Consider the following 27,752-nt stretch of genomic DNA (forward strand, 5'->3'; position numbering starts at 1 on the left):
GGTGAATTCTTTTTATGGAAGGGTAGATCCATGCTGTTTTCCCACCCACTCAGTCAAGGTATCTTTCGCTTACAAGGCCTAAATGAATAATCACGTTACTTGTGTGGGGTTGGTTGCTATGATACTTTTACATTTCCTTGGTGCTCTTATTACATGATGAGCTGCAATAGTAACATGTCGGCATTGTGAAAGAGGGGGCCCCTGAATTGATAATCGGTGGTTTTGCTGTTGCATAAAGTGATCAGGGTATTGGGCATATAATGGGTATGGTTGATGCAGCTTTAATCAGCGAGAGCCCAATGTGCATCGAAGGTTTATTGTATTAGATGACAATAAAATATGTGCTGAGGAGGATATGATGGTAAGTAGCCCATTCAATCAAGACTTTCCAAAAATGGTGATAGAAAACAACATCCAAGATTAACAGCTTCACAAGCATTCTTTCACCTGGTTCCTCTTTTCTCCTCCCTTGTTTATTATTCGACGCATGGATTACTTTCAACCACCAAAAGTTATTCATACAAGGCATCAATCCCTTCGAAAATGTTGTGGATGTGTGCATCTCCGTGTCGGTGCTGGGATCACATGTGCATTCTGGGCGGTAAAGGAATATAGAGAGATAGTCACTAATAGGAAGGTTCATACGCTGACCAAGTTTACAAGTAGGGGATATCGCTATACTTTGCCGTTTTATCATTTCAAAACAATAGTCGTGGGTGGAATTCCAATTGCTTTGATGATTATTGTAGTGGTACCTAACATGCATGCTTTTCTGCAGCCTTCTATTCATACATGGAGTCAGCGGCGTTAGTGGTGTATGGAGTAGTGAACTTGACCTTGGCCATGATTGGGATGCTGGGTTTAGGAGCCGTATATCTGGTCAGTAAGCGATACTACCTAAAAGTGATTGCTAGTGATTAACGACAACGTAGGATGTGTATAGCTATGTTCGTACAACATCTCACGTGATCATGGTGGGGGTAGCAGCTGTGCTTGCCGACAGCCTTATCAATGCCATCATCTTTATGACGTTACGGAGTAGCTATAATACATGGTGTATCGATAATGCTTCAAATCGTTTTCATACGGCAGTCAATGATACAGCAGCAGCCGACATGTTGGACCAAGACTTTTACAACTGCGATCGAGCATGGCAGGATGAACTTAAATTTGGACTACTATCATTCATGATGATGACAGCCTTTTATGCAAGTATTACTTCTTTTATGTAAAATTTAGGTCTCTATTTTAACATAGGGATGGATTTACATTACATAGGTTTATTGGGCTGCATGTTTCCGATCTTATCGTATCAAGAAAGCAATTCGATTATCACAGATCATGGGTATACCGATTGACCACCACGTGCCCTTACCGCAACATCAGATGTCCCAAATTCAAGGCGGGCCTTTACTCGATGATCCCAATATGATAATGGCACGAGGGGGTGGTGGTGGGGGTGGAGCTCCACCACCTCCTCCACCTCCACCTCCCACTAATAATGCTAATGTTGCTGGAATGAATGCTCCTCCACCACCATTACCACACGCACCCCCTGGAGGAAATCGTCCTAATATCATTGTACTAAATAATCAACGGCCCAGTAAGAATAAAGAGGTAGAAACATAAGAGAGTGGAGTGCGCATGATTCTATTTTTTGACCCGCATGTAACAATGTACGACATAACAGAAATGTCGCACTGTTTCCGGGATGTAAATCATCCCAACTTTTTTCTTTTTTTCTTTCTCTTTCTTATAAAGAACACACTTCTTTTACCCTTGTTTGCCATGTCGCAACGCCAGCCGTTTGCCCATTATAATAATGGTGGCAACAAGCGTAAATACACCTCACAAAACCTTGATCGTCTCCTCTCTCGGGCACCACCACAAGCAAACTTTAATATCAACTATGAGGCGTATACTATTCTGATACCAAACTACTCCTTTGGGAAGCCTACATTGCTCCCAGGTTCTGGAGGACTCATGGCCATTGCCATTGGGAAACGGTACGTATCGCGCGGAGGCGTGTATGTGTGTGTGGGGGAGGATAAAAAAGTGGGGTCTATGCAGGTCACCACCACCACCACCCTTTCTTCCCTTCTTTCGTGTTGACCCCTTCTTGTGCAGATTGAGCGATGAGTTGCCAGTATTAGCGAAATTGTCACCCTACACCATTCGACTTGAACGAGAGTACTACATTGCACGACGATTGTATTCACAGCCTGATGGCAAGCGGTACATTCCTCAGGTGGTCGAACTAGTTACCTTGTCACAAGACGGCTTGACCGCCCTTATTTATGCCGACAAGGGTGCCAACGATGACCTTGTCTATTTGGAACAACGTTTCTTTTCACATTATCGCCTTTCTGTCAGTTCACCTCCATTGCAACAATACGAAGGCAAATCATCATCATCACCATCATCACCACCACCCATCAATACCAGCCCGATACCTTCCTCTTCTTCTTGTTCTTACAACCCGTTAATCGATATCAACACGTTCCTCAAATTCGCCATTGAATGCTGTTCTTGTCTTCAATTATTACACTCAAACGGCATCATTCATGGTGAATTACGCCCTTCAGCATTCCATTGGCATACAACAGAAGATGATGGCATCACCGTCAAGATATGGAATTTTGGTGCTGGTCTCAAGTCTTACGAGGACATGCTATTGACAAGTTCAGGATGGCGACGTGCTGTCATGGCAGCAGCTACGCATGATGACCTATTGGACGACCCAACGATTTTAGATCCATCCAGCCGATTTCTTCCAACATCTTCAACACGTGGTTTCCAACATGCTCTTGCTTATGTTAGCCCTGTAAGATCACTCTTCAGAGTCATGTAAACAAGTCAAACTTACTTTATGTGGGACATGTTAGGAACAAACGGGTCGTACCTCAAATGTTCTCGACCATCGCACCGATCTTTATTCATTGGGCATCATGTTCTTTGTGATACTTACCGGACAAACGCCATTCGAAGGATCTCCCATGTCAGTCATTCAAGCTGCCTTATCACAAAATGTGCCTCTTGTTCATACCATACGATCCGATGTACCAACAGCATTAAGCTTGATTATTGATAAAATGACAAGGAAGGTGAGGTTGCAATACGTATCAGCAATGCAAATACCCGCGCTAATATAAACATACAACAAGGCAGTTGATGAAAGATACAATAGTGCCTATGGTGTACGGGAAGATCTGATCGAATGTTTGAGACGATTACAAGGAGAAGGAGATGAAGTGAGTAGTAGTCTTGTACATGGGAAACATGTTCATGTGTGTGACCAACCTTAAATCTATCCTAGTCATTGCTCTTTTTCCCTCTGGCGCTGCATGATATTAATTCTGTTTTCCAATTTCCAAGCGCAATCTTTGGTCGAGAACATGAGATTGAGTTGCTGCGAGCTGCCATTTTAAGATCAGCACAACGAGAATACGATCAAGTGTCATCGACATCCACTCCCACACGCATATCGTCACCTTTGGACAAGCCTTTATCCGAAGTCATCGTGATCACTGGTCCAGGCGGTATAGGTATGATAACATGGGGCAAATCATCATTGCATGCTGTGTAACCAATCCATCCTTTTTCTGCATTTAGGGAAATCCACCCTTGTATCCGCCATTCACAATTACGCACGACAATATGGTTATTTGGGAACAGCAAAATTTGATTCGAATCAACAACGTCCTTACAATGGCTTGCTACGATGCCTATCATCCATTCTACGCCAATTACTCACCGAGTCCGAGACCGTCATTCAAGACTTTTATTGCGATCTCAAACAGCAGCTGGGACCTCATTTTAGTAACGTGCGGCTCATGGTTGGAATGGTGCCTGAACTCAAGCCGATTCTCAGCGACCATGATCACAATGATTTGGATGAGGATATGATTCCCAATGCTGAAAGTCGTTTTCATGCGGTAAAAAAAGCAATCATGTATCTCAAATCGCCGTATGGTGTTTAATCTCATTTTACTATCCAGGTGTTCTTGAATGTATTACGCACGATCACCCAAAAGAAGCCCATCACACTGGTAAGAATACATGATAATGCATATATATAGATACTCATCCCTGATTTGCTAGTTCCTAGATGATTTATTGGAAGCTGGTAGATATCATCATGCTAATACATATCTGGCAGACGCAACGTGTTAATATGGGGTCGTGTTTTATCTAGATGAAGCATCTCTATACCTTATTTCAAGCTTGATTGACGCCCGAATCAAGATGCTTATCATCCTCACATGCCGAGATGTCGAACGATTACCCGATTGTATTCGAGATGAGCTGGTACCTGATAACGAAATGCCCGACGCTCACGTGACGACCATTAAGTTGGCACCTTTGGGTATTGACGCGATCCATCAACTTGTCAACCATACATTGCATCGTACACTTGACGCCGTTCGACCTCTTGGGGAAATCGTTTATCATCGCACCCACGGCAATCCTTTTTATGCAAAGCAATTTCTGTTGATGATGAAACGAAAGGGGGATTTATGGTTCGATTGGGATGATAAGCAGTGGAAATTTCGATTGGACAATATTGCACAGATTCTATATCCACCCAAACCATCCAACAACCGAGGAGGATCCAATAACAGCAACAACAGCAACGATCCTGGTTTCACAGGCGCTGTGCTTGACGTTCAACATCTTGTATCGTACCTCAAAGAGATGGATCAGCATACGCAAGCCTTTCTCATGTGGGCGAGCCTTATCGGTAGTGCGTTTGATTTTCGGCAGATAAAGTGGCTCATGGTTGCTACTGATTTGTCTACAATGGATGATTCGGCCACAGATCCTGCGTGCAGCGACTTTAGCGATTCTGTCAGTGTCAGCAGCTGTACGAGTGAACAACTACAACAACGGACCTCCTTTGTCGAGCAACTTGAACACGCTCCGATGGACGCTTATCATTCACCAACGCATGAGGATACGAAGCGAGGCAACCAAATCATGGCAGCTCTACAAATGGCTTTACATGAGGGTATCATTCAGACCACGGTTGGCAACAATCATTACCAATTTACACATGACCGCTATTATCAGGCTGCAGCCATGTTGATTGATGAAAAGGATCGAGAAAGGATGCATCTACGTATTGGACAAATGTTTATGGTGGATAGCGACAGCGATGATGTTTTCATGATGGCGGATCATTTTGTCAAAAGTGTGGATCTTATCAAACGCTTCCGTAATCGCACAAAGTATCGGCAAGTGCTGTGCAAAGCAGGTGAAGAAGCTGTCAACTCGGGTGCTTCAAGAATTGGACATACCTATTACTCGCATGCAATGGCACTGTTGCCTCCCAATCCATGGGTTGAAGATGAAGATATTTTCTCACGTGACAGCTCCTATCGTGAAACGCTCGACTTGTATTTGCGCATGGCGGAATTGGAGTGGTGGAGCAATCGTCGCACCGAGGCTGATCATTTACTCGATGAGATTATGGCACATACGGCGAATCGACCTGTTGAACGTGCAAGAGCATGGCGGGTTCAAGCACGCATGTATTTCCAACTTCAGCAAAATGATCGTGGCATCGAAGCTATTATTGACGCATTGAGAGAACTCGGCATGAATGATGTCTTTTTAAAGGATGAACCTGTACCTCTTCCTGCTGATAACAGCAATCCAGCCCATATTTTACTATTGTATACCCAAGTGAAGCAACAAATCATGGATATCGGATTTGAAGCCTTGAGAGATCGTGAGCGATGCAAGGATAGGCGTATTTTAGCCATCATGACCTTGCTGAATGAAGCGTGCACGGGTGCCTATTGGCTCAGCCCCCATCTCGTGGACTTGGTTGCTATCAAGCTCGTACAGTTATCTTTGAAGCATGGATACGGTGTTACCAGCGGCAGTGGTTTCACATGGTTGGGATGCACAGCAGCACGATTGAAAGAATATGAATTCGGTGCCAAACTTGGTGAGCTCGGCTTGGATATCAATGGAAAGTATGGAGGAAATCCAGAGATCGCACAAGCCATTGTCGTCTATCATGGCATGCTTTCACAATGGTCTGGGTGCCATTTTCGCAATTGCATTGCCCATTTCGAACGAGCATACAAGTATGCTGTGGCAGGCGGTGACAAGATATTCTCCTCCATGGCATTATTCCACATTTCCACAACACTCTTTTATACGGGATGCAACCTTTCTGAATTGCAAAGTTATCTGGATGAGCGCATCGATGAATCAGCAGACGACGAAAAAGATGTGGTGTTGACCCTCAATGTCTCTTTATGGCGTACCGTATTGGCTCTTCAAGGGAAGACGACAGTGGATAAGGATATGCAACAAGTGTTGGATGACTATGGCATTGCCGATTCCAGTTTCAAGGAACGCTTGTTTTTGGATGAAGTACATCGACAAAGCTCTAATGCAGGCAGCATTTTCAATTGGTGAGTCATCAATGGAGCAGAGTATCCCGAATGACATAGGCATTGACAACAAAATACAGGCATTGGAGTCTCAAGATCATTGTATTGGTGCATTTTGATCGCCACCACGAAGCAGCACAACTTGGATTTAAGATACTTGATACAGCCATTCATCATCCTGGACATCGACACATTGGCATTGCCATCTTTTATCACACGATTGCTTTGATTGCATGTCTTCGAGACGACCAATTGGATGACGCGACTCGCAATACGTATCATGGACAAATCGATCAGAACCGAGAAATGCTTCAAGAATGGGCGACACATGCAACAACAAACTACCAAATGTATAAAGTATTGGTGGTAAGCATCATGGTTTAATTCTTCCCGTTTTACGCCTTTATTCATAAACGATGTTGTTATCCACGTAGGATGCGGAGATGGCTACTTTGACGGATGATCCCAAGGCTGCACAATTATACAATGACGCACTTGAATTGGGCACCCAAGGCAAATGGTATCCCTTCTTGGCGTTGGCCTATCAATTGATTGCTGAGCAATACATTCGACGCAACATGCGAATGCTGGCGATGCCTATGCTACAAGAAGCGCTTGGCATGTACAATGCCGTGGATGCTTGGGGAGTCGCCCATCACTTGACTGAAAAGCATGACAGCGTCCTCAACAACAATGATGCAAAAATGGTACAACCTGTGGATGTTGCGGTCCAAACAGATGAGCAAGATGTATATCAATCGGTTGAACATGGTGCGGTTTGGGATGAGATTTTACCTACACCAACCATCAGCGAATTGAGTGGCAGTGACTCTTTGACTTCAGAGGCAGCTATTCTTTCTCTTGATATTGTGGATCTCACTTCTATCATCAAAAGCTCGCAAGGTAAAGGAAGAAAAAGGGATGTTGTCAATAACACGTATTAACTAGCTATTATGTTGTAGTTATTTCCAATGAGATGAATTCCTTTGATGAGCTACTAAAGAAGATGATGGGTATTATTATGACCAATTCTGCCGCTGAATCGGGTGCCATCATTATCAAAGAAGGCTCATTTGGTGTTGCGGCACATTCCAACCAATCTGGATGCGAGACGTACGACCCACCCATGCCATTGAATGACGACAAAGGCCTTATTTCGACATTGGTGGTGCACTATGTCATCCACACGCAAACGATCCTCTTTATACCCAACATACGCGAAGATACCCGATTCGCCACCGGGAATTGGTTTGCACACACCGGGCCAAAATCTGTCATTTGTATACCCTGCATACACAAGAACACGCTTGTGGGCGTATTATACCTTCAAGCCAACCTCAACACGTTCACTCCCAAACACGTGACCGTTCTACATATCCTTTGTCACCAAATTGGCATCTCTATCACCAACGCATTATTGTTCAAATCGGTTCAAAAGGCTACACAAGCCAATGCACGCATGATTGAAAAGCAACGGGAGGCTCTTGAGGAAGCTCGATCAAGTCGCGAACAAGCTCTCAAAGCAACCAAGCTAAAGTCCAATTTCCTTGCAAACATGTGTAAGTAAATAATGCCACTTTTGACACCATTTGCTCATTTACCTTTTCAGCACACGAACTTCGGACACCATTTTCTGGTTTTTATGGAATGATTGATCTTTTGACCGAGACACAATTGGATCCCGAGCAACGTGAATTTGTATTTATCGCAAAGCAAAGTTGTGAAATGCTTTTACAGATCATTGGTAGGTCGTTGTTATTTGCAAGATGAGTTATAGGAGGAGAGGGACTGATTGAACGTTGCTATATAGATGATCTATTGGATTTCTCAAAGTTGGAAGCTCGCAAAGTCAAATTGCACTGTGGACTATTCTATATCGAAGATTTGATCGAAGATCGCGTGGAGCTTTTGATCACCCTTGCGAGTAACAAGAAATTGGAATTGACGTGTTTTACCGATCCTGATGTGCCACCTATGATATATGGTGATGGAAATCGCATTGGCCAGTAAGTTTTTTCTCTTTATGGATGTGATGGCTGGTTTCATGCTAATCAGATTTATTGGCTCCTTGATAGGATTTTGATGAATCTTATTGGTAAGAACAAGCAATGGACTATAGGGTGGGAAATGATGAAGCTAACATTGGCTCATGTGCATATAGGAAATGCCATCAAATTTACGCAACAAGGAGAAGTTGTGGTGCGATGCAGCGTTGAGAAAGATCCACCAGGGCCACCGTTGAAAGAGGATGAGCTGATGCTCAAATTCTCTGTCCAAGACACAGGCATTGGAATGAGTATGGAATCTATCAAGAGCCTCTTTGTACCTTTTAGCCAAGTGGATGGATCGACGACAAGGAATTTTGGAGGAACAGGTCTTGGACTTTCCATTTGTTTGGAGCTTGTGCGGTTAATGGGTGGCGATATTTGGGTTGATTCAGAAATCAATCAAGGATCCACTTTCCATTTCCGAGTACGAGTGATGAAGCCATCCTCTGTGGCCGAGCCTGGTGTTGATTCGGATCGGCGTCATCGAGAGATTGAAGAATTGATTCAACTGGTGGGACCACGGCGTTTATTGCTTAGCACTTCGGCACGTCAAGCGGATATGATTAAGGGATTATTGCCAACATTGGATGTGGTTCGTGTCGATACGCCTCAACAAGGTCTTGAAGTAGCCCGTGTTCATGCCAAAGAGGGACAACCTTTTGATTGTTTCTTGGTGGATGCTCCACCCTCTGAAGCCATGCGAGAGATTATCGATGCGACTGAGATGGATCCAATATTACGTGGTCTCCATATCTTGTTACTATACGCACCAGCCATGGATAGTATCCGCCGCCAAATTGTAGCTGGAAAGGCAGTTCGTAGTGAACTTCAGCAACATGCATATGATGCCAGAGTCACACGCATCACCAAACCTGTACGTCGAGGCAAGCTTCTCAAGACATTTATTCAAGTGTTTGATCTCAAGGTGCCATCCTATTTATCCAATCATCACGAATCTCTGGAAACTGAACGCATAACACCACCCACGCCTTTGGTATCCACCATTGCTCGAGGTGCAGCAGCAGCATTGACACGACGTGTGCATGAGACGGAGGATGATACGATCCCAACCAATACCATTTCTGCCGAGAATGAACCACATGATATCAAGCCTTCGTTTTCATCTCCTTACATGAAGCAACGGAGCAATGAAGCATTTACACCCGAGGAGTTGGCCATTTTCCAAGGACAGCGTATCTTGGTTGCAGAGGATAATCCAGTCGCCCAAAAGCTGCTTGTCAAACAATTGGCCCGATTAGGCTTTGTAGTAGAAACATGTAATAATGGTTTCGAGTGTATCAAGACGTGGACAAAGCGAGGACCTGAGTACTTTTTACTTGCATGGATCGATCACCATATGCCTGGATGTGATGGTATTGAAGCAACAAAAAAGATTAGACAATTGGAAGCTGAAATGCATGTGGCAGAGCCAATGCCTATCATTGCTCTCACAGGTACGTACATATATAACATTCCCTCTCCCCCCACCCCCCACCTTAAGCATATCATTGACTCAATCTCTTTTAGCTGATGTTCAAAAAACAGCCCAACAAAAATGTCTCGATGCAGGAATGACGGATTATTTGGTCAAACCATTAATGCAAAAGGATCTCGCAGCTGTACTTCGTCGATATTGTAGTCCCCAACATTTATATACGCCATCATCATAAAAAAGCTAGATATTTGTACATATGATTTATCGCAAGGTAAAGAGAATAAAACGGCGTAATAGTATCGTTGTAACATATGCAAAGAAGACGATGAATGGTGTTGTTGCTAATGAGAATGGGATGGTTGTTGTTGTTGTTGTAAATCGGTATATGCAAGGTCTATCCCTATCGTTTTGTTGTGCGTCTAATAGGAATACGAGTAGTGGTGGAGGAGCGTGGTAGACTGGATCGCGATGATTCATGCTGCTTTCGTATCGTTGAATATCGATGCTGAGGCTGTTGTGGTTGGTTTGATGATGTTGATGATGATGATGCTGGTGAAGAAGATGGTTGTAATCTTGGTGCAAGTGGTGGTGTGCTTGTTCCTTGCCATCGTTCATTTTCTAACAGGAGTCTCGTATGCTCTGATTGTGATAAGATCGATGCCCACAAGTCTAATAGCTGTTCTGTTCGATCCACGGTTTGGGAGAAATTCTAGATATAGCAATCCCTCGTTATTACATTGTAACACACACGCACACACACACACGCACACTTTATTCAATCGTCGTCTTTCATACCTGAATGCTCTCTCGTGTCTGGTTGAAGTTGTCAATGACGGCTTCCATTGCTTCGTTCAGCTTGCAGATATTTTCATACTCGCGTTGTAGTTGGGTGTTGACTTCAGGTGGATTGTTCGGATTGGCGACGGGTGGTTGTGAATGGTCCAAGGTACGGAACAGAATGGTTGCACGTCGACCAGCAGTCAATGGCAAGCTTTGTCGATGTGTTGGCGTCTTGGCTTGATCACGGTCATGGCGGGGTTCCATAACAAAAGGTATGTACACGAAAAAGAAGTAGGAGCGTTCCTCTAAAACAAAGGCGGCGTGTTCTTTCTCTCAGATCCCACGTAGCACATAGCCTTCGATTGTTCACCCAAACCACCCCTTAGAATATATATACATAGACATGTCATCATTAAATACATTGAGGGAGATAGCTAAAGTACACGTGTTTATTCCATCTGCTGCGTGGTCTATGTATGTAGGAGGAGTGGAGTGTATTATGAGGTGAATAGCCGAAGCAAAAGATACATGACCGATCCCATAAATCGAAAAACGGCAAGCCCTGCATTAGCCCACAAGATAAAGGCCATGTAGGCGGTACCTGTCGAGCCCTTATATAAGGTATCGTATTGTGTAGATGTAACGAGTGCGATCAATAGAGCATTACATGCAATCCATGCAAGCACAAGATAGGTGCGGAATGATCGATAATAATCCTCCTTGCCATGCTTCTTAGGTGGCTGCACAAACACAAGCAAATGTAAGTGTATCTTCTAGAATATGAATAAACTCTACGAACCTCTTTTTCCACTTGTTTCTTCTCCAAATCTTGTAACGCTTCTTGATATTGTGTGTTGGCATCAAGCATATCGGCTGGCAGTACTTCCTCAAATGAATCGTCATCAGCTTGCCCATCCTTTGTCTTCTTTTTCTTGACAACGCCAAGATCCTTGGATATACTATTGTCGCCTTTGGTTCCCCAACTATAAAGGATATGATTCATCAACCAAACAGCGATCATGTGTACAGCCGAATAAGAAACTTACCTGACGTCATGGGTATTACAGAAGGCATAAATGTTGAGGATGTTGGTAAACCCAGGTAGCAGAATCAGGTACGGCAGGAAGCTGAGTATGATGGTAATAGGTTGGCGATACAACAGGCTTGATACGAGGTATAATCCATAGGTAGCAAGAACAGAGACAATCATATTTCGTAATCCAGGATTTTCAAGAGCAAGGACTATGTTGGTGCCACTATCGTCGGTCCATGCGATATCCTCTTTAGCGAGCTCAATGCCTTTATAAATCAGCCATGCCGAAGCAAATAGCATGTATGCCATCAAAAGTGAAAATACGGTCAAACATCCAATGAATAGCCACTTGGTGCTAGAAACGTTATCATTAGCAATGATCCAACCAATAGGGGCAATGATGACTTACACTTGTGGCCTGTTCCCCATGGAGCAGATGAACACCACCACGATGACAAATAAATAAATGTATCGAAAAGCATCGAATAATCTGCTACCCCATCCATTCCCAAAAGGATCCACCGTATCATCTGCAAGGCTCTTGGTGATAAAGTAGAATGCGATGTAAAAGTTGCCCTATAGGGAAAAAAATCCCCGCTTAGCAAGAGTTCCAATACTAGTGATAACATCCAGCACTTACCAATGCAATCCAATTAAATATTAAGCTGATAATGTTGTATAAGGTCTCAATCGTAAGCAGCACCAAGCGAGTAAAGGAGTGTCGACTACGCCACATGGATCGAAAGTGCCATAGGCTGTATACTCCAGCAAAAAAGCTACCATTCAGCCATCGACGTCGTTGTGAAATAAACTCTGGCAATCCATCCGGGACATCCGTTTCTGCAAAGGCACTGTTGCAATATTGTAGTAACCATCGTTCGCCCTTTTTGGCCACCAATTCGAAACACAAGATACGATCCTCGGCAAGATACATGTTGGCTTCGAATAATCCACCATCGGTATGCAATGTTTCACCCTTAAAGTACTTTTCCAGTGGTCCACGACCATTGACATCATTTTGCAATGCGGCATATCGATATGCTGAAAATGCACCAGGCAATACAGAAATGTATCCAAAGACGCTCTCCATAGGCTTGTCAAGAATGTTGGACATTTTGTATTCGAAATTTTGCGCAGCCACCAGTGGATTGATTAGATGTTGACAGCCGGGACCCAACATGGCTCGAATTTCACCACACGCACCACCAACATTTGGATGCATATCAAACGTTTTCCATAGTTGATGTATGCTGACATTGCCTGGTCGAGTACCAACATCGAGCAAAACGCAAACATTGGGCTTGAGTAAAGGGCCAAATGCATTAAAGAACCACCGATGAGAATTGATCTTTTTGGCGTTCTTTTCCTTGAGACAAAATAACATTTGGACGGGTACAAGGCCTTTGTCTGCACCTTTACGCACCATGTTCTCATCGAATGAGATTTGTGTTGTATACTAAGTAAATAAAGATGAGTACAAAAGGCAATAAGTTGAATGGTGGTGTTGTATTATATACCTCGTAGAGATGTGCTGTCACAGGCCTATCATCGACCTCGCTCTTTGCTACGCCTGATTGATATATCCCCATAGCGGCTAGCATGTTGAGTACACGCTTGTTGATCACTTTGCGACCATCGGCGACAATAGCGACGACCACCTTCTTCCATCCATCGGTATTCCATGTATTGCATCTCTTTTGCTTGCATAAATGTGCAATGTTTTTCATAACCCCGTGCATTGTGCGAGCAAATAGAATTTCATCTTCCTAAATGATGATAGATATAAGTCTTTTTGACCACATTCATCATCAAGAAGGTATACGTACATTGTACATTGTAATGACAATAAAGAGCTCCGTATCTCTCCCATAATGCTGTTGCCGGAGTGTATAGTTTTTGTATGGGAAATCATCTGGATCACATGTCACTGCCGTGTATCGCATCCTCGTGAATTCTTCACCTTTGCGTGGCAAATGCTGTTGCAAATCATCAGGGACATCTCTTTGGATGACAAAGTTTCCTTTTGTCAAGCGCACATGCTGGGTGGCATACCGCCTTGCAGTGTGAGAAGGTGCTCTTCCATAATGCATACGGGTGCTCGTGATATCATCGTTTGGATCCGTGTCGTCAACAAGAGTACTTGTCGTAGAGACACGATTGACATGTTGTTGATATCGAGGAAATAAAGTCGAATTTGGACGAGGAGCGGTTGATGTAGCTGACATGGGTGATTGGATGATAGGTGGAACAGATGATGAAGGACTTGTAGTAGTACATGCCATTTGTTGACGACGATGATGATTTCTACGTGGAGGTGGTACTGGTGGAGGACTTTCTGTTAATGGAGGAAGATTGGAAACAGCTTCTGTTGGTGGACGAAAAGGACTTGTCAAGACTGATGATGATGATTGTTGTTGTTGTGCTGGTGGTTGTGGTATTGGTGATGGTGTGGTTTCTGGTTTGCCAAAGAGAGTATCACACAACCAACTGGTGAAGCCTTGGTTACGACCTCCACTGTCATTGCTTTGCTGTATAGAATCATCTTCTTTTGTTGTCGTATGTTGTGATGAAGAAGCAGCCATTGAAAACAACAAGAGAAAGCTGTAAACGAGAACAACATTGAGAATCAAAGGAAAGGGAAAGGGTCCTTGATTTACTTACCCAAAATGGATCTTTGTTTTCACGCCCATATCGGTTCCTGTACAGCCAAATACTCATGACAGATACGCGTCATTTGAATATCCTCATTGCTTGTTCTCTTCAATGCAACTGCTTGATCGCCTTGAGCTTGTCGATTCGCCCGGTTGTTGATTGACCATCATGGCATTGCCATGGCGACGCATCGTTCAAGCCATGCTCCATTGTTGTCATTGTCGTCAATAACCTTGAAGGCTGCCAAGTATTATTAGAGTCAGAAGAGTACCAAGTGGATGATAAGTATGTACTATACACACACACACAATGGACTATGTATCTTGTAGTCAACATCCTTTTGCATGGATTCAACATCACGTGGAAGACCCAGACGCCAATTATGGAAAGACATTTCCAAGGCAGCAGCGACACCCAGATCCCCCATCCTCCTCCTCAGCTTTGCTTGGCATTCGGTTTCCTGCATCTATAGAACACATAGGCAATCCCTGAGCCTGTTACACGATTATTTGTATCTTGAAACAAGAGCAACGTATTTATTTGACACTCGTTGTTCATAAAAAAGCTAAAGCCGTGAGCGGAATAGGTTGATTCAATGGCATGATATCATCATGCAATTCATGGGCTGAAAGTGGTTGCTATATGCAGGGGCAATGTACAATATAGATAGCACATGCAGAGAGTTTATACATAAAATATAAAATACCGGCCGTATATATACCCTGGATACTGTAACGTTTTCTTTCCCATGAAGCTAAACAGTGTATGGTGTCTTCTTAACCATCAAATAGATGAATGAGCAGCAAACCATGGCCAAATCGATTTCTCTGTTTTATTTGGTAGCTGGAGCTTTGCAGATCATGGGTGCTGCTTCGACTACCATTACAACACCATATCCAGCGTCTCTTACTGTTGACGATGATGATCTCAAGGCAAATTCATTGGCAAACATCTACCTTGATTATGGCAACCGAGACATCCAAGGCACCTTGACACTTACCTTTGGGGACTGTGTGGATGATTTAGATACACCATACACCACGTTCATAGGATCCACTGATATATCCGACAAGTTTAAGCCCACCAAATTCGTATGGGCCACTCCTGGGTATACCAAATCAGGTTGCATTTTTGCCATCGACGATGAGGGCAAAGTCTTTGCCAAGAGTGAAAGATACACTATATCATCCAAAATGAGCAAACGTGGCCTTCCTGAGTTTGATAATATGCATTTTGATGCAGTCAATTTTCACAAGACCCAAACATCAAATCATGGCAATATGATTGCTGCAAGTGACAAATCAGAGAGTAAGTACTACTACTTGTATGCATGATGCTAGCTGATCCCCTATCCACGGGGTAAACTCGTATTTACTACTATAATAGAGATTGGTATCATTGGAGCTGGGATGTCAGGGATGTTCAGTGCTCTCTTGTTGGAACAAGCTGGCTTTCACAACTACGAGATCCTTGAAGCTAACAACAGACTAGGGGGGTAATTACTAATGCGACACTCACCAATCATTATCTTACACCATTCTCATCTCACATTTATCTAGGCGCGTGCATACAACCTACTTTAAAGGAAATACCCATTCCTTACATGGGGACGAAAATTCCATCACGTATCAAGAAATGGGTGAGCAGAAGCAATTGTGATGGATAATCATCATGTAGAATTACTGATACACAAATTTATAGGCCCCATGCGGATTCCTATCAGCGTCAAGTACAAAAACAAGACACTTCCAATTACCGATCATGATATCGTTTTTCAGATGGCTGATGAACTTAACAAGCTGAACAACAACAACCAGAAATACAAGATTGACTTCATCGATTGGATCCAAAGCACTGAAAAGTAAGTGACAATACGATTTCTACATGTCCATTTTAAGCTCAGCTATGCCGTATACGTAGCAACCTATACTACAAGCATGGCATACGCCTTCCTAATGGCAAGGTACCCACTGTTGGTCAGGTTGCTGCTAATGCCAGCTTATTCGCTGGTATAAGTAGTAGTGCCCGTATGGTCGACCGCATTGCTGCTAAAGTGGACGAAGCGACCAAAAAAATTTACGATGATAGTTGGTTCGAGTTGATGATCAAAGACTTGTATGCTGCACATGATGTAAGTGCAAATGTAAAAACAATTAATGTATCATGAATAGGACCTGATAAGTGTATAGAAAGCGATCAAGGAAGGCTATGATGATTGGTCCGAATGGGGATGGCTACACCACAAGATGGGTTTAGACCTTTATGTATCTGAATATGCCGCGAACCATCATCATAGACAAATGTGGAAGTCTATGTACACGAAGTTCGCAGAAAGTGCCGTGGATGTACGCACTGTTCAAGGAGGCATGTCGCGTTTAGCGAAAGCATACGAGCCCATTATTGGTGACAAGTCAAGTTTGGTGTGCGAGTAACCAAAATTGATCATGAGGGTGGCAAAGTTACAGTACAATGGAAGGATGATCCATTTAATACCACGTACAACAAGAAGTCTTTTGACAATGTAATTATATCCGTGCCCTTTTCGATTGTTCGCACATGGCATTTACCAGGTAAAGAAAAAGAGCTGTATCATAAGCTGGCATACCAATAATAATATAGAGCTGCCATACACACTTAGGAGTGCCATTGACAATCTCGGGTATGATTCCGCATGCAAGGTAGCTATGGAATTCAGGTCACGCTTCTGGGAACACTACGAACCACCCATCCTTGGTGGCTGCGACACTACTGATTTGTACGCTGGAGAAATATGCTATCCATCCAACAACTTGACGGATGAAGGACCTGGTGTGATGCTTGCTAGCTATGTCTCGCATGATGCTAGTCTTCGTTTGGCATCCATGACCGAAAAACAGCACGTTGCCCGTGTCCTTGAGGACATTGTTGAGCTACATGGCGATATTGCCAGAGAGCAGTACACAGGCAATTACGATCGTGTGTGCTGGATCTTGGATGAGTTTCAATCAGGTTCATGGGCTTCACCGGAACCTGGTCAACATAAGCTACACATGCAATCCTATTTCGAGATGAACAATGGCATTGTTTTCGTAGAAGAGCATACCGATATTAAGCATGCATGGATCAGTGGCGCTCTTGAATCCGCTATACGTGGCGTAGTTATGGTACTCATAGAACATGGCCACGTCAAGGAAGCTAAATCCTTGGTCAAAAAGTGGGATGCCAAGTGGATGAAGATCTAAATTTAGACATTTACAATGTAAAATCACAAAGAAAGTGGAAGTAGTTTATATTATTGAATACAGCCTTTGTTCAAGATACAATAATGGATCAATCAGACCCTTCCTCTTTCTCTCGTTTTCCTTATTAACAGCATTTGCAAGTGGATACAGTATACTCTTCTATAACACAGTGCATCGTGTGCACACTCACAATGAAATCAACTCAAGAAGGAAGGTGTCTTACACTATGCAAACTTAAGAAATGGTTGACCAATGCAATCATGTATTCGCCGCACTAACCCTTCAATCCAACATCATTCACAAGAGATAGATATGGGCACGAGATTCCTTTCCAATGCGAGGGATACGTCGTTATATGCCTTAGGGCATGCATTGTGCAAAAGTGGATGGATCAGCAGGAGGTGGCATGGCGTGTCTAAACACGCAGTTGGATGATGATGTTGTACATGCATGATGATCATTGTTGCTGCCATGGATTAACTTGCAAAGCATGGTAGTTGGATGCACCCCTCGCTCACGATGATAGCATCAAGCATGATGATCAAGTTGACAAGGGATACACTTATTTCCCACCTATTGTATACGTACTCCCAAATCCTTCCATCTCATTCACCAAACCAATATCCATATCCATATTCATATCAATAAGAAGTCGTATGTATTGAAGCAAGTTGCTACACGTAAATAAGGCTACGTTCTATCTGCTGTTCACGTAGAAAAGGCTGCAAGGCTAGTTGCTGCACGAAACTTGAGACGATGGAGTAAAGATCTCACTCGTAGCAACCGCTGGAATGAACGCTGTTGTGATTGGTCATTGTAGAGGAGTGTAGAAGAGAAGCGAACGAAACACGGGTGTTGTGGTGTGGTGCACACGCTCATGAGCTTGCCATTCAGTCAATGACAATCGAATCAAGACAATCGTAAGATTGACATCGATAGGCTGAAGCAGGACAATCGTTCGCAGGTGGTAATCGTATTTGAATGGGGCAACAGTTGGGAATGGGGAGGAAGAGACAATGAACTGGGAGCGGAAGACCAGGAAATTAAATGAGTTGAGCTGATACTTGAATGGTATTTCTTTGTTTGAGCGTTGTTCAATCACATTCCCCTGGATCAAGAAAGTTGAAGGATGGCCATGATGTGCTGGAGCAGGGCAATCGTTCACATGTATTGGGTTGGGTAAAAAAGGTGAATGGGTGGAATGCGCTATTAGCTGGCAGGTTACAAATAACTTCTGTGTATGAGCGTTTTTCAGTTAAACCCCTCGGATCAAGAAAGTTGAATGATGGACATGATGGGCTGGAGTAGAGCAATCGTTCGTATGCATTGGATTGGGCAATAAAGGTGAATGGAAGGAATGGGCTATTACCTTGCAGTTTACAAATAACTTTGCAAAATGATTGTTCTCAAATGGGATGATACTTCTGTGTTTGAGCGTTTTTCAGTCAAATCCCCTCGGATCAAGAAAGTTGAAGGATGGACATGCTGGGCTGGAGCAGGACAATCGTTCGTATGCATTGAGTTGGGGAACAATGGAGAATGGGAGGACTAGGTTATTAGCTGACATTTTGAACTATTCCTAAATAGTGTACAAGAATCATGCATCGCCTGTGCTGAATGACTCAAGTTACACAAACACTCCTCTGCATCTTTGCTCTATTATAGTCATACTACTTTACATTAAACAAAGACCACTCTTCATATAGCATCACGCTTACAACATAAAGGTGCCTGTATCTCCAAACTTTACAATGAAACGTGGGGTTTTTATTAGAGCAATGTGCTCGGCTTGGCCAACAGCATCTTGTGTGAAAGTTTCAAGTTGATCGTGGCCAATCCCAGATTTCGCAATGTCGCTACCAGCCAAACTGGATCCGGGGGTCGACCTCTTCAACGACGACGACCAAAAAATATTTTTTGGGCTGTTTGCGACATTGAACGCGAAACTTTCACACAAGGTGCTGTTGGCCAGGCCGAGCACATTGCTCTAATAAAAACCCCACGTTTCATTGTAAAGTTTGGAGATACAGGCACCTTTATGTTGTAAGCGTGATGCTATATGAGAAGTGGTCTTTGTTCATAGTCAAATAGCTAGAGCCAATAGACTCAGAGATGCAGACGGACTTCTTTGTGTAACTCGATCGCTTATGCAGGAATTGAAGATTCAATGCTGCAGGTGGATAAATGCATGATGGATCCTTCCCCTCCTGTCTATACTAAGGTACGTCTATTATAGCCAGTATGGACCATGGCTCATTCTTATATAAGGCTCCATAGGATAGCGTTAGCTGTCAGCTGTCATAGGTAAGCATTGTATGCTCTTGCACTTATGCCCCATTGTTGTATCACAGCTCACTGCTGTTCTTTGAAAATAAGGGATTAAGCTTACAATGAACCATGTTTATGTAACAAACATGCGCTATGTTGAGCATCATCGATCTTAGATTTATTATCTTTGTAAATCAAGCGTTTGAGAACCACCGCTGCCTTTCGTCGTTATGCAGGTGAACTAGGAAGCTTTAGGAAGTATAGTAATAATGTTGTGGCCAAAGAACAAAAGCATGTCGATACGATGAGTAAGTGATCCAACCCCTCCTTTCAATCCCAAGTGATCCACACCTTGCACGTATGAGCTGATAGCACGATACCCTTCTAAATGTTATGGTGAATACAATCTTCATTCAATGAAAAAGTAAAAGAATAGTACATGGCAGCGTGGGTGTTCACTAAGTAAATACGATCAAGGAACAGCATTGCATATAGAATAAGATACGAGTGAATCGCATAGAGGCAACAGGGGATAACTTTGTCATTGTGTTCTCGGTTGCTGCCCATCATAAACATCCTCCTTCCTCCATGTTTGAAAAGTAGCTGCTGCATGCATTGACGCGAGTGACCTAGTATGATCCATGGTAGAAAACTCCTCGTCAATGGCCATCTCAATCCATGATCATCCTCAGCCGTATCCACGTGGCATGATCCATCCTTCCTGCTGACGACGTACCAAGTAACCAGAACAACATTTCAGGATCACCTTTCACCATGCTTGGTTGCATCCATCCATCAAAACCGTTGCAAATTCAATATGTTGGTTGAAAGAAGCACCAGAGATCGCTGCTGATACGCTTCCTTTTCCATCCGGCTGTTGTCTATCTCTTTCTTGGTCATTTCAATGCTGCTCAACCAGGCGAAGAATACTTGTACTGCTTAATAGCTGATATGGCATCATCCATTGGAATCCGTACGTATCAAAGTATGCTGCTGTCCACGTGAAAAGGCTGTGAGGCAAGTTGCTGCAACTAAAGAACGCTGTTGGAGACAATGGTGTAAAGACCTTGCTAATAGCAGCTGCTGCAATGAATGCTGTTACCATTCGCCGTGGTAGAAGAGTGTACAAGAGAGCGCGTTGCCAAGAGACTCGTGTGTTGTAGAAAAGTGACAAGAAGGCTGTGTGCACGCCATGGACTTGCCATTCAGGCAAAGGCAATCGGATCAAGATAGTTGTAGGATTGACATGATGGGCTGAAGCAGTACAATAGTTCGCATGGTGGTAGTTGTTACTTGAATGAGGGAAGAGTAAAGAATGGGAGAAAGAGGAAATAAGGCGGGAGTGGAAGACCTGGAAATTAAACAGGGTATACTCTCAGACACTTTTACTAGCACTATAAAATCACATCAATGATCTTAGATTGCTCATTTCGATGGACACGTTGATCAACCTTGTTCTATTAAAGACCTCATGCTTCATTTTAAAATTTGAATGGGAGGGTGTAGTGTGGGAGAGGCTGTAAACGAACTCGTATGTTCGCTGCCCTGAACATTGTTTCATGGTAGCTTAATACAGAGATAGACCCCTATTTCGAACCTGGATAAAGCAAAAGGTGGCAGGGTGATGAAAGATGAATACTACGAGACCACGTAGACGTGTAAAATAATCACTCCATAGGTAGTGGTAAGAAGCCATTCAAACGAGAAACCAAAAGTAGATGAGTGAAGCAAGCAACCTGGACTGCTAGTCATTATTACTATTAGCCATATTATTCAATCGTATCCTTGTGCATTAAAGAGGAGCATGTAATAATTGACACGTATGCTATTGCAATCGCTTGTTGTCTCAGTAGCAGGGGGATAAGAACGATGTGAGGATTATGTAGTAAACAAGACGTGTGCAATGCATGATGGCTGCAGGTGGGCAGAACATCTAAAGGAAAGCACGCCGAATAGTGCATGCAAGAATTGCAAATGCGGCCAAGTGGACAACAGTAGCCACATTACACACAATCACGGTTTAATTTGTTTGACTCAACAAGCCCATTTAATCTAACAAAGAAATGATGATAGTGGCTAGGTATGGTAGAAGAAGTAGATGGGCGTTGGAAGATTAATAGTGGCTGCATGATAATGGTAGTAGTATTCCTTTGCATGTAGCAGCAGCAGCAGCAAGAGGAGCTGTTGAGCTACATACTCAGTCGTGTATGCAAATACGCTGCAACATCCCCCCTGACAACAAAAATTGGTTTCAACGTTTTCTAATACAATACCCAGCAGCATAGTGGTAAGCTGAAACAATGTGCCCAGCAATACCAGCCATGATGGTCTACGACATGCGATAAAGAAATTCTGTATTGTCGGTCGTGATTGTGATGATATACGGGAATGTCTAGCTTGGCTGAAAAGTCATTTAGGATTACCCATAACGCAAGGATGGTAGTGAAAGAGCAATCGAAACGGCAAATGCAAGCTCCAAAAGCTAATTTACATCCACTGTAACGATAAGGCATATCCTTTTCAATTCTATGTAGCATACAACAACAATAACAAAAACAAGAGAACGGTGATCATTGGCAATGGATATGAGCTGGGGGTGGGAGGAAATGGCACACCAAGCAACCTCTTGATTCGGACCACATTCTCTTCTAGCATGCGAGGCCAACGACTTGTAGCAAAAAATCCGTGTTTAAGGAATGGATGGATAGGAATCTTGACCATGATTGAAACGTATACACATACACACAAGCACACGCAGCGTAAATGAATGCTGTGCACTGATATCAATTTGCTCCGATCATTCCATACAACAATGCTTTGATGGCTACATACCAAATTTTCGCCGATACAATGCTTTTGAGTTCCCAGTTTGGTTGTGAATAAGCAACGTGGTGAATGGATCATCAAATCTATAAAATGAAGGTGATAAGAGCGGCGGTGAGAATGGAGTAAAACCTTGTAGATTTCCTTTTCCCGTTCCATCTCTTTCATATACCTATAGATTGTTCACTTACACATATACTATGCGCTTTACATTGACATACGTTGCCGCTGCCATGTTGGCCTCTGCAGTCATGGCTGCTCCCACTGGTCAACAAGAAAACAACAACCTCGAAGCTGATGCCAACATCAATGGTATCCAAAAGGTCACTCTTGACATGGGTGAGGAATTCCAACAATTCCACTGGCAATCTTCTGGTGACGAAAAGACCGTTGATCGCACCTTTTCCTTGAACCTTGCTGAGCCTGCTCAACTTCAAATCACCGATTACAAGCTTGGTATGTGTATTTGTTATGCATGATTTGTAGCACCGACCCCACTCACATGATAATTGATTATCCATATTAGGTGGTGACAGCTTTGAAGTCCTTGACAATGGTGAAGTTTTGGGCTCCACCAGTGAGGCTGCCAATGAGCAAGACACCTTTGTTGCTACTCCTGAGGAAGCTATGCAGGATGAGCGTTTCAGCCATGGCACTTTTGAATTGGCTGCTGGTGAACACGAGATCACTGTTAAGGTTGCCAACTCTCCCTATGCTGATGGCACTGGTGCTCTTCGTGTTGTTCAACAACTCCAAGCCTTGCACAAGAAGAAGGGTGGTGACTGGGACGATGGCAAGAAGAAGAAGAAGGGTGGCGATTGGGATGACGATGATGATGAAGACTGGGATGATGATGATGATGACAAGTGGGATGATGACGATGATGAAGACTGGGATGACAAGAAAGGTGGCAAAGGCGGCAAGTGGGATGACAAGGATGACGAAAAGTGGGGTGGCAAGGACGACAAGTGGGGTGGCAAGGACGACAAGTGGGATGGCAAGGATGACAAGTGGGGCAAGGATGACAAGTGGGGCAAGGACGACAAGTGGGATGGTGGCAAGAAGAAGTGGGATGGCAAGAAGAAGAAGACCGTCTACGTCTATTACACCGTTCCTGGTGACAACGAAGTGACCACTGTCAAGACCGGCACCAGCACTTCCACTGAATACACCACCACCACGCCTTCCACCGTCAAGGAGTCCCTTGAAACAATCACCACCACCTCCATCACTGGCCAAGGCAATGGTGTTTACACTGAATGGGAGACTGAGTATGTATCATCAATGTTGGCTTTAAGTGAATACCAATTACTAATATTATTGCATCAATAGGACTTCCACTTCCACTGAGATTCGCCCTGTTTTGTTCACTCTTCCCTGGCTTACTCTCTAAAAGCACAAGCATTAAACGTGCCTGATAATAATGACGTCTATCACTTTATTTAATTGTCAACTGGAAGTTGTCTGCATTACTTGTGTTTCTTTTTACTTATTGTGTTATGTAACGCACCATTGAAAAGGAATGGCTAAAAATATATTACTTTTTTATATTTTACATTGGGATTGATGTGAGGATGATTGGGTAAAAGGGCAATGTCCCAGTGGCAGTATACGCCTCCCGATTTTGTTGATTGGTAGCCCGACGGCAGTGTGGGTGGAAAGCGAAATTGAGCACCATTGCTGAATCTTCCTCTTCTTCAATCGTCTGACCAAAGGTGAGACATCCAAAGACAAGCAAGCATCCATCGATTCATCCATCGTATTCATCCATCATCTTCCATGTAACATAGATGCCTCCCAAGTTCGATCCCAACGAGGTCAAGATTATCTACCTCCGTGCCACCGGTATGTTGTTTTATCATTGTTGAACATTGCATTGGTTCTTATGTACTCTTCTTCTAGGTGGTGAATTGGCTGCTTCTTCCGCTTTGGGTAAACGATCGCAACAACATGGCCTCTCAAAACTTGACAGCATGAGCTGAATGTCCTTTTGTTTTATAGCTCCCAAGATTGGTCCTCTTGGTTTGTCGCCCAAGAAGGTTGGCGAAGACATCATGAAGAACACCAAGGACTGGAAGGGTCTTCGTGTCACCATTCAGTTGACCATCCAAAACCGTCAGGCTCAAGTTGCTGTTGTTCCTTCTGCCTCCTCTTTGGTCATCAAGGCTTTGAAGGAGCCCCCACGTGATCGCAAGAAAGACAAGAACAGTAAGTTTTGGATGGTATCCATGGAGACCGTAACTCACACACACATGTGTCATCTTAATAGTCAAGCACACTGGTAACATCCCTCTTGATGAGATCATTGAGATTGCTCGCACCATGCGTTACAAGTCTTTCGCTCGTGAGCTCAAGGGTACTGTCAAGGAGATTCTTGGTACTGCCAACTCTGTCGGTTGCACTGTTGACGGCCAAAGCCCCAAGGATCTTTGCGATGCCATTGATGCTGGTGAGGTCGAGATCCCTGTAAGTGTTTATTTTGCCATTTAGCAACAATATCTTTACATCAACTCACACGCTATTGTGTTATGTAGGAGAAATAGATTTGACGGGTATCTACAGCAGAATAAAAAATGTCTTTTGTACAAAGCCAAGCAATGGTGATGACGATTTGAAAACAACCTTGACTGAATATAATGTTGCATGATTTCACCAGCTTTATCATTCGTTGGGAGGGATTTTATTGGACTTTTAAAGGGGATATGGTTATATTGTAGAGGGTTGATGTATATAGATGGGTGCGTTATAGCTACAGTACAGCATGGAGGAGAAAGAGACAGGATGATGGATATGGGTGCTCTATTATTGATGACTATGATTTCGAGCTGGATGCCTTCTTTTCTTCTGTGCCACTGGGTATGCCATCTCCATAGGCGACTTGGCCTTTGGCTTGTCGTTCCTTGAGCTCCTTTTCAGCTTTGTATACCAATATTGACTTTGTAGAAAATACAACATCAAGCTCCTCCAATCGCTTGTTGCTTGTTTCAGGATAGAATGCCCATACAATAGGAATGGTTAAAAAGTTAAGCCCGGCGAATACCAAAAAGGATGCCCATCCCAATGATGAAAGCATAGGCGGTGTGATTTCCATGATAAGGGCGTTACCAATCGACCATCCAACTACGCTCCAAGCACCACCCCTTGCCCTGACATTGGTGGGATAGATCTCAACCTGTTATACATGCATTATGCACAAAAGTCAATAAAACTCAGCCAACGATAATACCATTTTGATGCTATTTCCCCTATGCAAAGCCGACTTCTCCTCTTACCACCCCAACACCTTCCCCTCCAAATCAAAGATAGAATTACACTTACAGGGTACAACCATGGTACGCAAAGCCATGTCATTCCAAATACGCCGGTGTATCCAAACGTAAAGACTGTGGCACCAATACCAAAAGCTTCAGGATTCATACCCATAATGTCGGGTTTCGTAAGGACGGCAACAAGGATCAAGCAAATGCCTTGTAGCACCGCTCCGTAGAATAAAGTGAATCTTCGTCCTAAGCGGTCAACCGTAAAAACCGGAACAATGGTGCAAACCATATAAAACATGTTGTTGAATCCTGATAGCAATTGCGAGACACGTTCCGAGAAGCCTGCATTGATAAACACAGTGGGTGCATATACCGTGATCTATATTTTGTATCGTTAGATGGTCGTTTTTATTCCTCTTTCATTTATACTTACCACCTATTTGTCATGTTTACATGCGCATAATCGATAATCGATATGATTGTGAGTGCTGAAACCACATGATCTAGTATGTATTGCACATGACGCTTACCCCGATGCCTGCTAATTCTTGAAGGATTTGTAGCCATATGCTAAGATGCACACGTCGTGGGATGTTGAACTCATCATACTTAAACAGCATGTCCCAATAGGTGGGATCACCTTCTGCAGCTTCAGCTTGGGTAGCTTCAACGATTTGATGGTATTCCTTTTGGACGTCTGGATGATCCGGATCACCATTGCCTCTTAAAGAGCTAAGGATATCGATGGCTTCTTGGTGGCGACCCACACGAGCAAGCCATCGAGGGGATTCTGGAAAGAAGTTTATACCAATAGCAAGGAATACCAAGGGCACCAATTGAAAAGCAATAGGAAACCGCCATCGAATGCCTCCCTCGGTATAGCTCATACCATAATCCAACCAGTACTATAAACACCATGCATTAGCTATCTCTTTCCAATTAGGGTGGTTTCTCCTCCACCCCCTTTTTTCCTTCTTTATCAGCACACTTACAGCCACAACGACGCCAAAAATATTGAGCGAGAACTCCATGGCGATAAACATACCACGACCTGCATATTACATTAGCCTAGTGATCCAAGCATGATGTAAAAGGAGACACGTACTAGTATGATGGCTTGTTTCAGCACTCCACACTGGCACAATGGCATTTCTAAACATGGTGTGTGTGTGTATGAGTTGCATGTGGGAGCATAAATGAGATAATCATGACTTACAAATGGCCTGTCCCAATGCCTGTAATGATACGAGAAGCCATCATCCAAGCGACGTTTTGGGCAGCTGTTTGTAAAACGGCACCGAGAATGGCAATAAGAGAGCCAACCACCACTGTGCGAATACGACCGATCTTATCACCTATCCATCCACCGATCAAGGCTCCAATAAGGGTTCCAAAGTAATAGACTGCTACAATGCCGCCTAACAATGCATCCCTTCCTCGGAGTCCCATAACATTGATATAGTCGGGTGATATATTGACACCGCTCATCACGCCTTGATCATACTATGTATTGGTGGTGTTAGTAGTGAAACTTTAAAGTGCACCGTAGATGATCTAGAAAGAAGGGAGGAGGATACATTACGCCAAAAAAGAAGATGCTGAGGCCAGCAGCAAGGTTAATGATGAGTACGAGGTCACCGTTGTGGAAGCGGTTATGAAAATTCCACATGTGAGTATATATGTATGTGAGGGTTGCAGATTAAAAGTACACAATCAATGCTATACAACTCGTCCATGGCTTTTATAGTGTTTCTGACATTGACATTGACCGACACCTTTACTCCTTATTTGTTTATACACATGATTTACAGAGCATGGCTTTTGA

The 27,752-nt window shown here is 43.4% G+C and overlaps 8 protein-coding genes across 8 annotated transcripts; 5 read left to right on the forward strand and 3 right to left on the reverse strand.

Moving 5' to 3' along the window:
• Positions 1-487: 487 nt before the first annotated feature.
• Positions 488-10,125, forward strand: O0I10_011359 (uncharacterized protein; the record flags this gene model as incomplete). The annotated part of the gene is made up of 22 exons (XM_058491327.1): positions 488-601; positions 667-712; positions 779-879; positions 933-1,208; positions 1,279-1,617; positions 1,762-2,006; positions 2,128-2,824; positions 2,886-3,104; positions 3,165-3,251; positions 3,317-3,545; positions 3,613-3,935; positions 3,999-4,049; positions 4,102-4,126; positions 4,196-6,428; positions 6,488-6,773; positions 6,842-7,310; positions 7,370-7,966; positions 8,017-8,151; positions 8,218-8,413; positions 8,483-8,502; positions 8,569-9,909; positions 9,983-10,125. 22 exons carry the CDS (start codon positions 488-490, stop codon positions 10,123-10,125), a joined length of 8,172 nt encoding a protein of 2,723 aa, XP_058337892.1.
• Positions 10,126-10,290: 165 nt separating this feature from the next.
• Positions 10,291-10,934, reverse strand: O0I10_011360 (uncharacterized protein; the record flags this gene model as incomplete). The annotated part of the gene is made up of 2 exons (XM_058491328.1): positions 10,291-10,599; positions 10,686-10,934. The coding sequence occupies 2 exons, from the start codon at positions 10,932-10,934 to the stop codon at positions 10,291-10,293; spliced, it is 558 nt and encodes a 185-aa protein (XP_058337893.1).
• A 233-nt stretch (positions 10,935-11,167) lies between these two features.
• Positions 11,168-14,285, reverse strand: O0I10_011361 (uncharacterized protein; the record flags this gene model as incomplete). Its single annotated transcript, XM_058491329.1, has 7 exons — positions 11,168-11,410; positions 11,470-11,653; positions 11,717-12,058; positions 12,113-12,279; positions 12,344-13,159; positions 13,221-13,469; positions 13,530-14,285. The coding sequence occupies 7 exons, from the start codon at positions 14,283-14,285 to the stop codon at positions 11,168-11,170; spliced, it is 2,757 nt and encodes a 918-aa protein (XP_058337894.1).
• Positions 14,286-15,164: 879 nt separating this feature from the next.
• On the forward strand, positions 15,165-15,689 carry O0I10_011362 (uncharacterized protein; the record flags this gene model as incomplete). Its single annotated transcript, XM_058491330.1, has 1 exon — positions 15,165-15,689. One exon carries the CDS (start codon positions 15,165-15,167, stop codon positions 15,687-15,689), a length of 525 nt encoding a protein of 174 aa, XP_058337895.1.
• Positions 15,690-16,061: 372 nt separating this feature from the next.
• Positions 16,062-17,576, forward strand: O0I10_011363 (uncharacterized protein; the record flags this gene model as incomplete). The annotated part of the gene is made up of 6 exons (XM_058491331.1): positions 16,062-16,216; positions 16,276-16,486; positions 16,549-16,605; positions 16,652-16,700; positions 16,767-16,925; positions 16,975-17,576. The coding sequence occupies 6 exons, from the start codon at positions 16,062-16,064 to the stop codon at positions 17,574-17,576; spliced, it is 1,233 nt and encodes a 410-aa protein (XP_058337896.1).
• Positions 17,577-22,867: 5,291 nt separating this feature from the next.
• O0I10_011364 (uncharacterized protein) lies at positions 22,868-24,060 on the forward strand (the record flags this gene model as incomplete). The annotated part of the gene is made up of 3 exons (XM_058491332.1): positions 22,868-23,123; positions 23,194-23,938; positions 24,000-24,060. 3 exons carry the CDS (start codon positions 22,868-22,870, stop codon positions 24,058-24,060), a joined length of 1,062 nt encoding a protein of 353 aa, XP_058337897.1.
• Positions 24,061-24,457: 397 nt separating this feature from the next.
• On the forward strand, positions 24,458-25,210 carry O0I10_011365 (60S ribosomal protein L12; the record flags this gene model as incomplete). Its single annotated transcript, XM_058491333.1, has 5 exons — positions 24,458-24,512; positions 24,570-24,599; positions 24,669-24,875; positions 24,937-25,133; positions 25,202-25,210. The coding sequence occupies 5 exons, from the start codon at positions 24,458-24,460 to the stop codon at positions 25,208-25,210; spliced, it is 498 nt and encodes a 165-aa protein (XP_058337898.1).
• Positions 25,211-25,479: 269 nt separating this feature from the next.
• Positions 25,480-27,596, reverse strand: O0I10_011366 (uncharacterized protein; the record flags this gene model as incomplete). Its single annotated transcript, XM_058491334.1, has 7 exons — positions 25,480-25,839; positions 25,986-26,306; positions 26,458-26,832; positions 26,920-26,978; positions 27,033-27,079; positions 27,144-27,430; positions 27,510-27,596. 7 exons carry the CDS (start codon positions 27,594-27,596, stop codon positions 25,480-25,482), a joined length of 1,536 nt encoding a protein of 511 aa, XP_058337899.1.
• Between the last annotated feature and the right edge of the window lie 156 nt (positions 27,597-27,752).

Source organism: Lichtheimia ornata, assembly GCF_029851405.1.
Source record: "Lichtheimia ornata isolate CBS 291.66 chromosome Unknown scaffold00088, whole genome shotgun sequence".
Classification (NCBI taxonomy): domain Eukaryota; kingdom Fungi; phylum Mucoromycota; class Mucoromycetes; order Mucorales; family Lichtheimiaceae; genus Lichtheimia; species Lichtheimia ornata.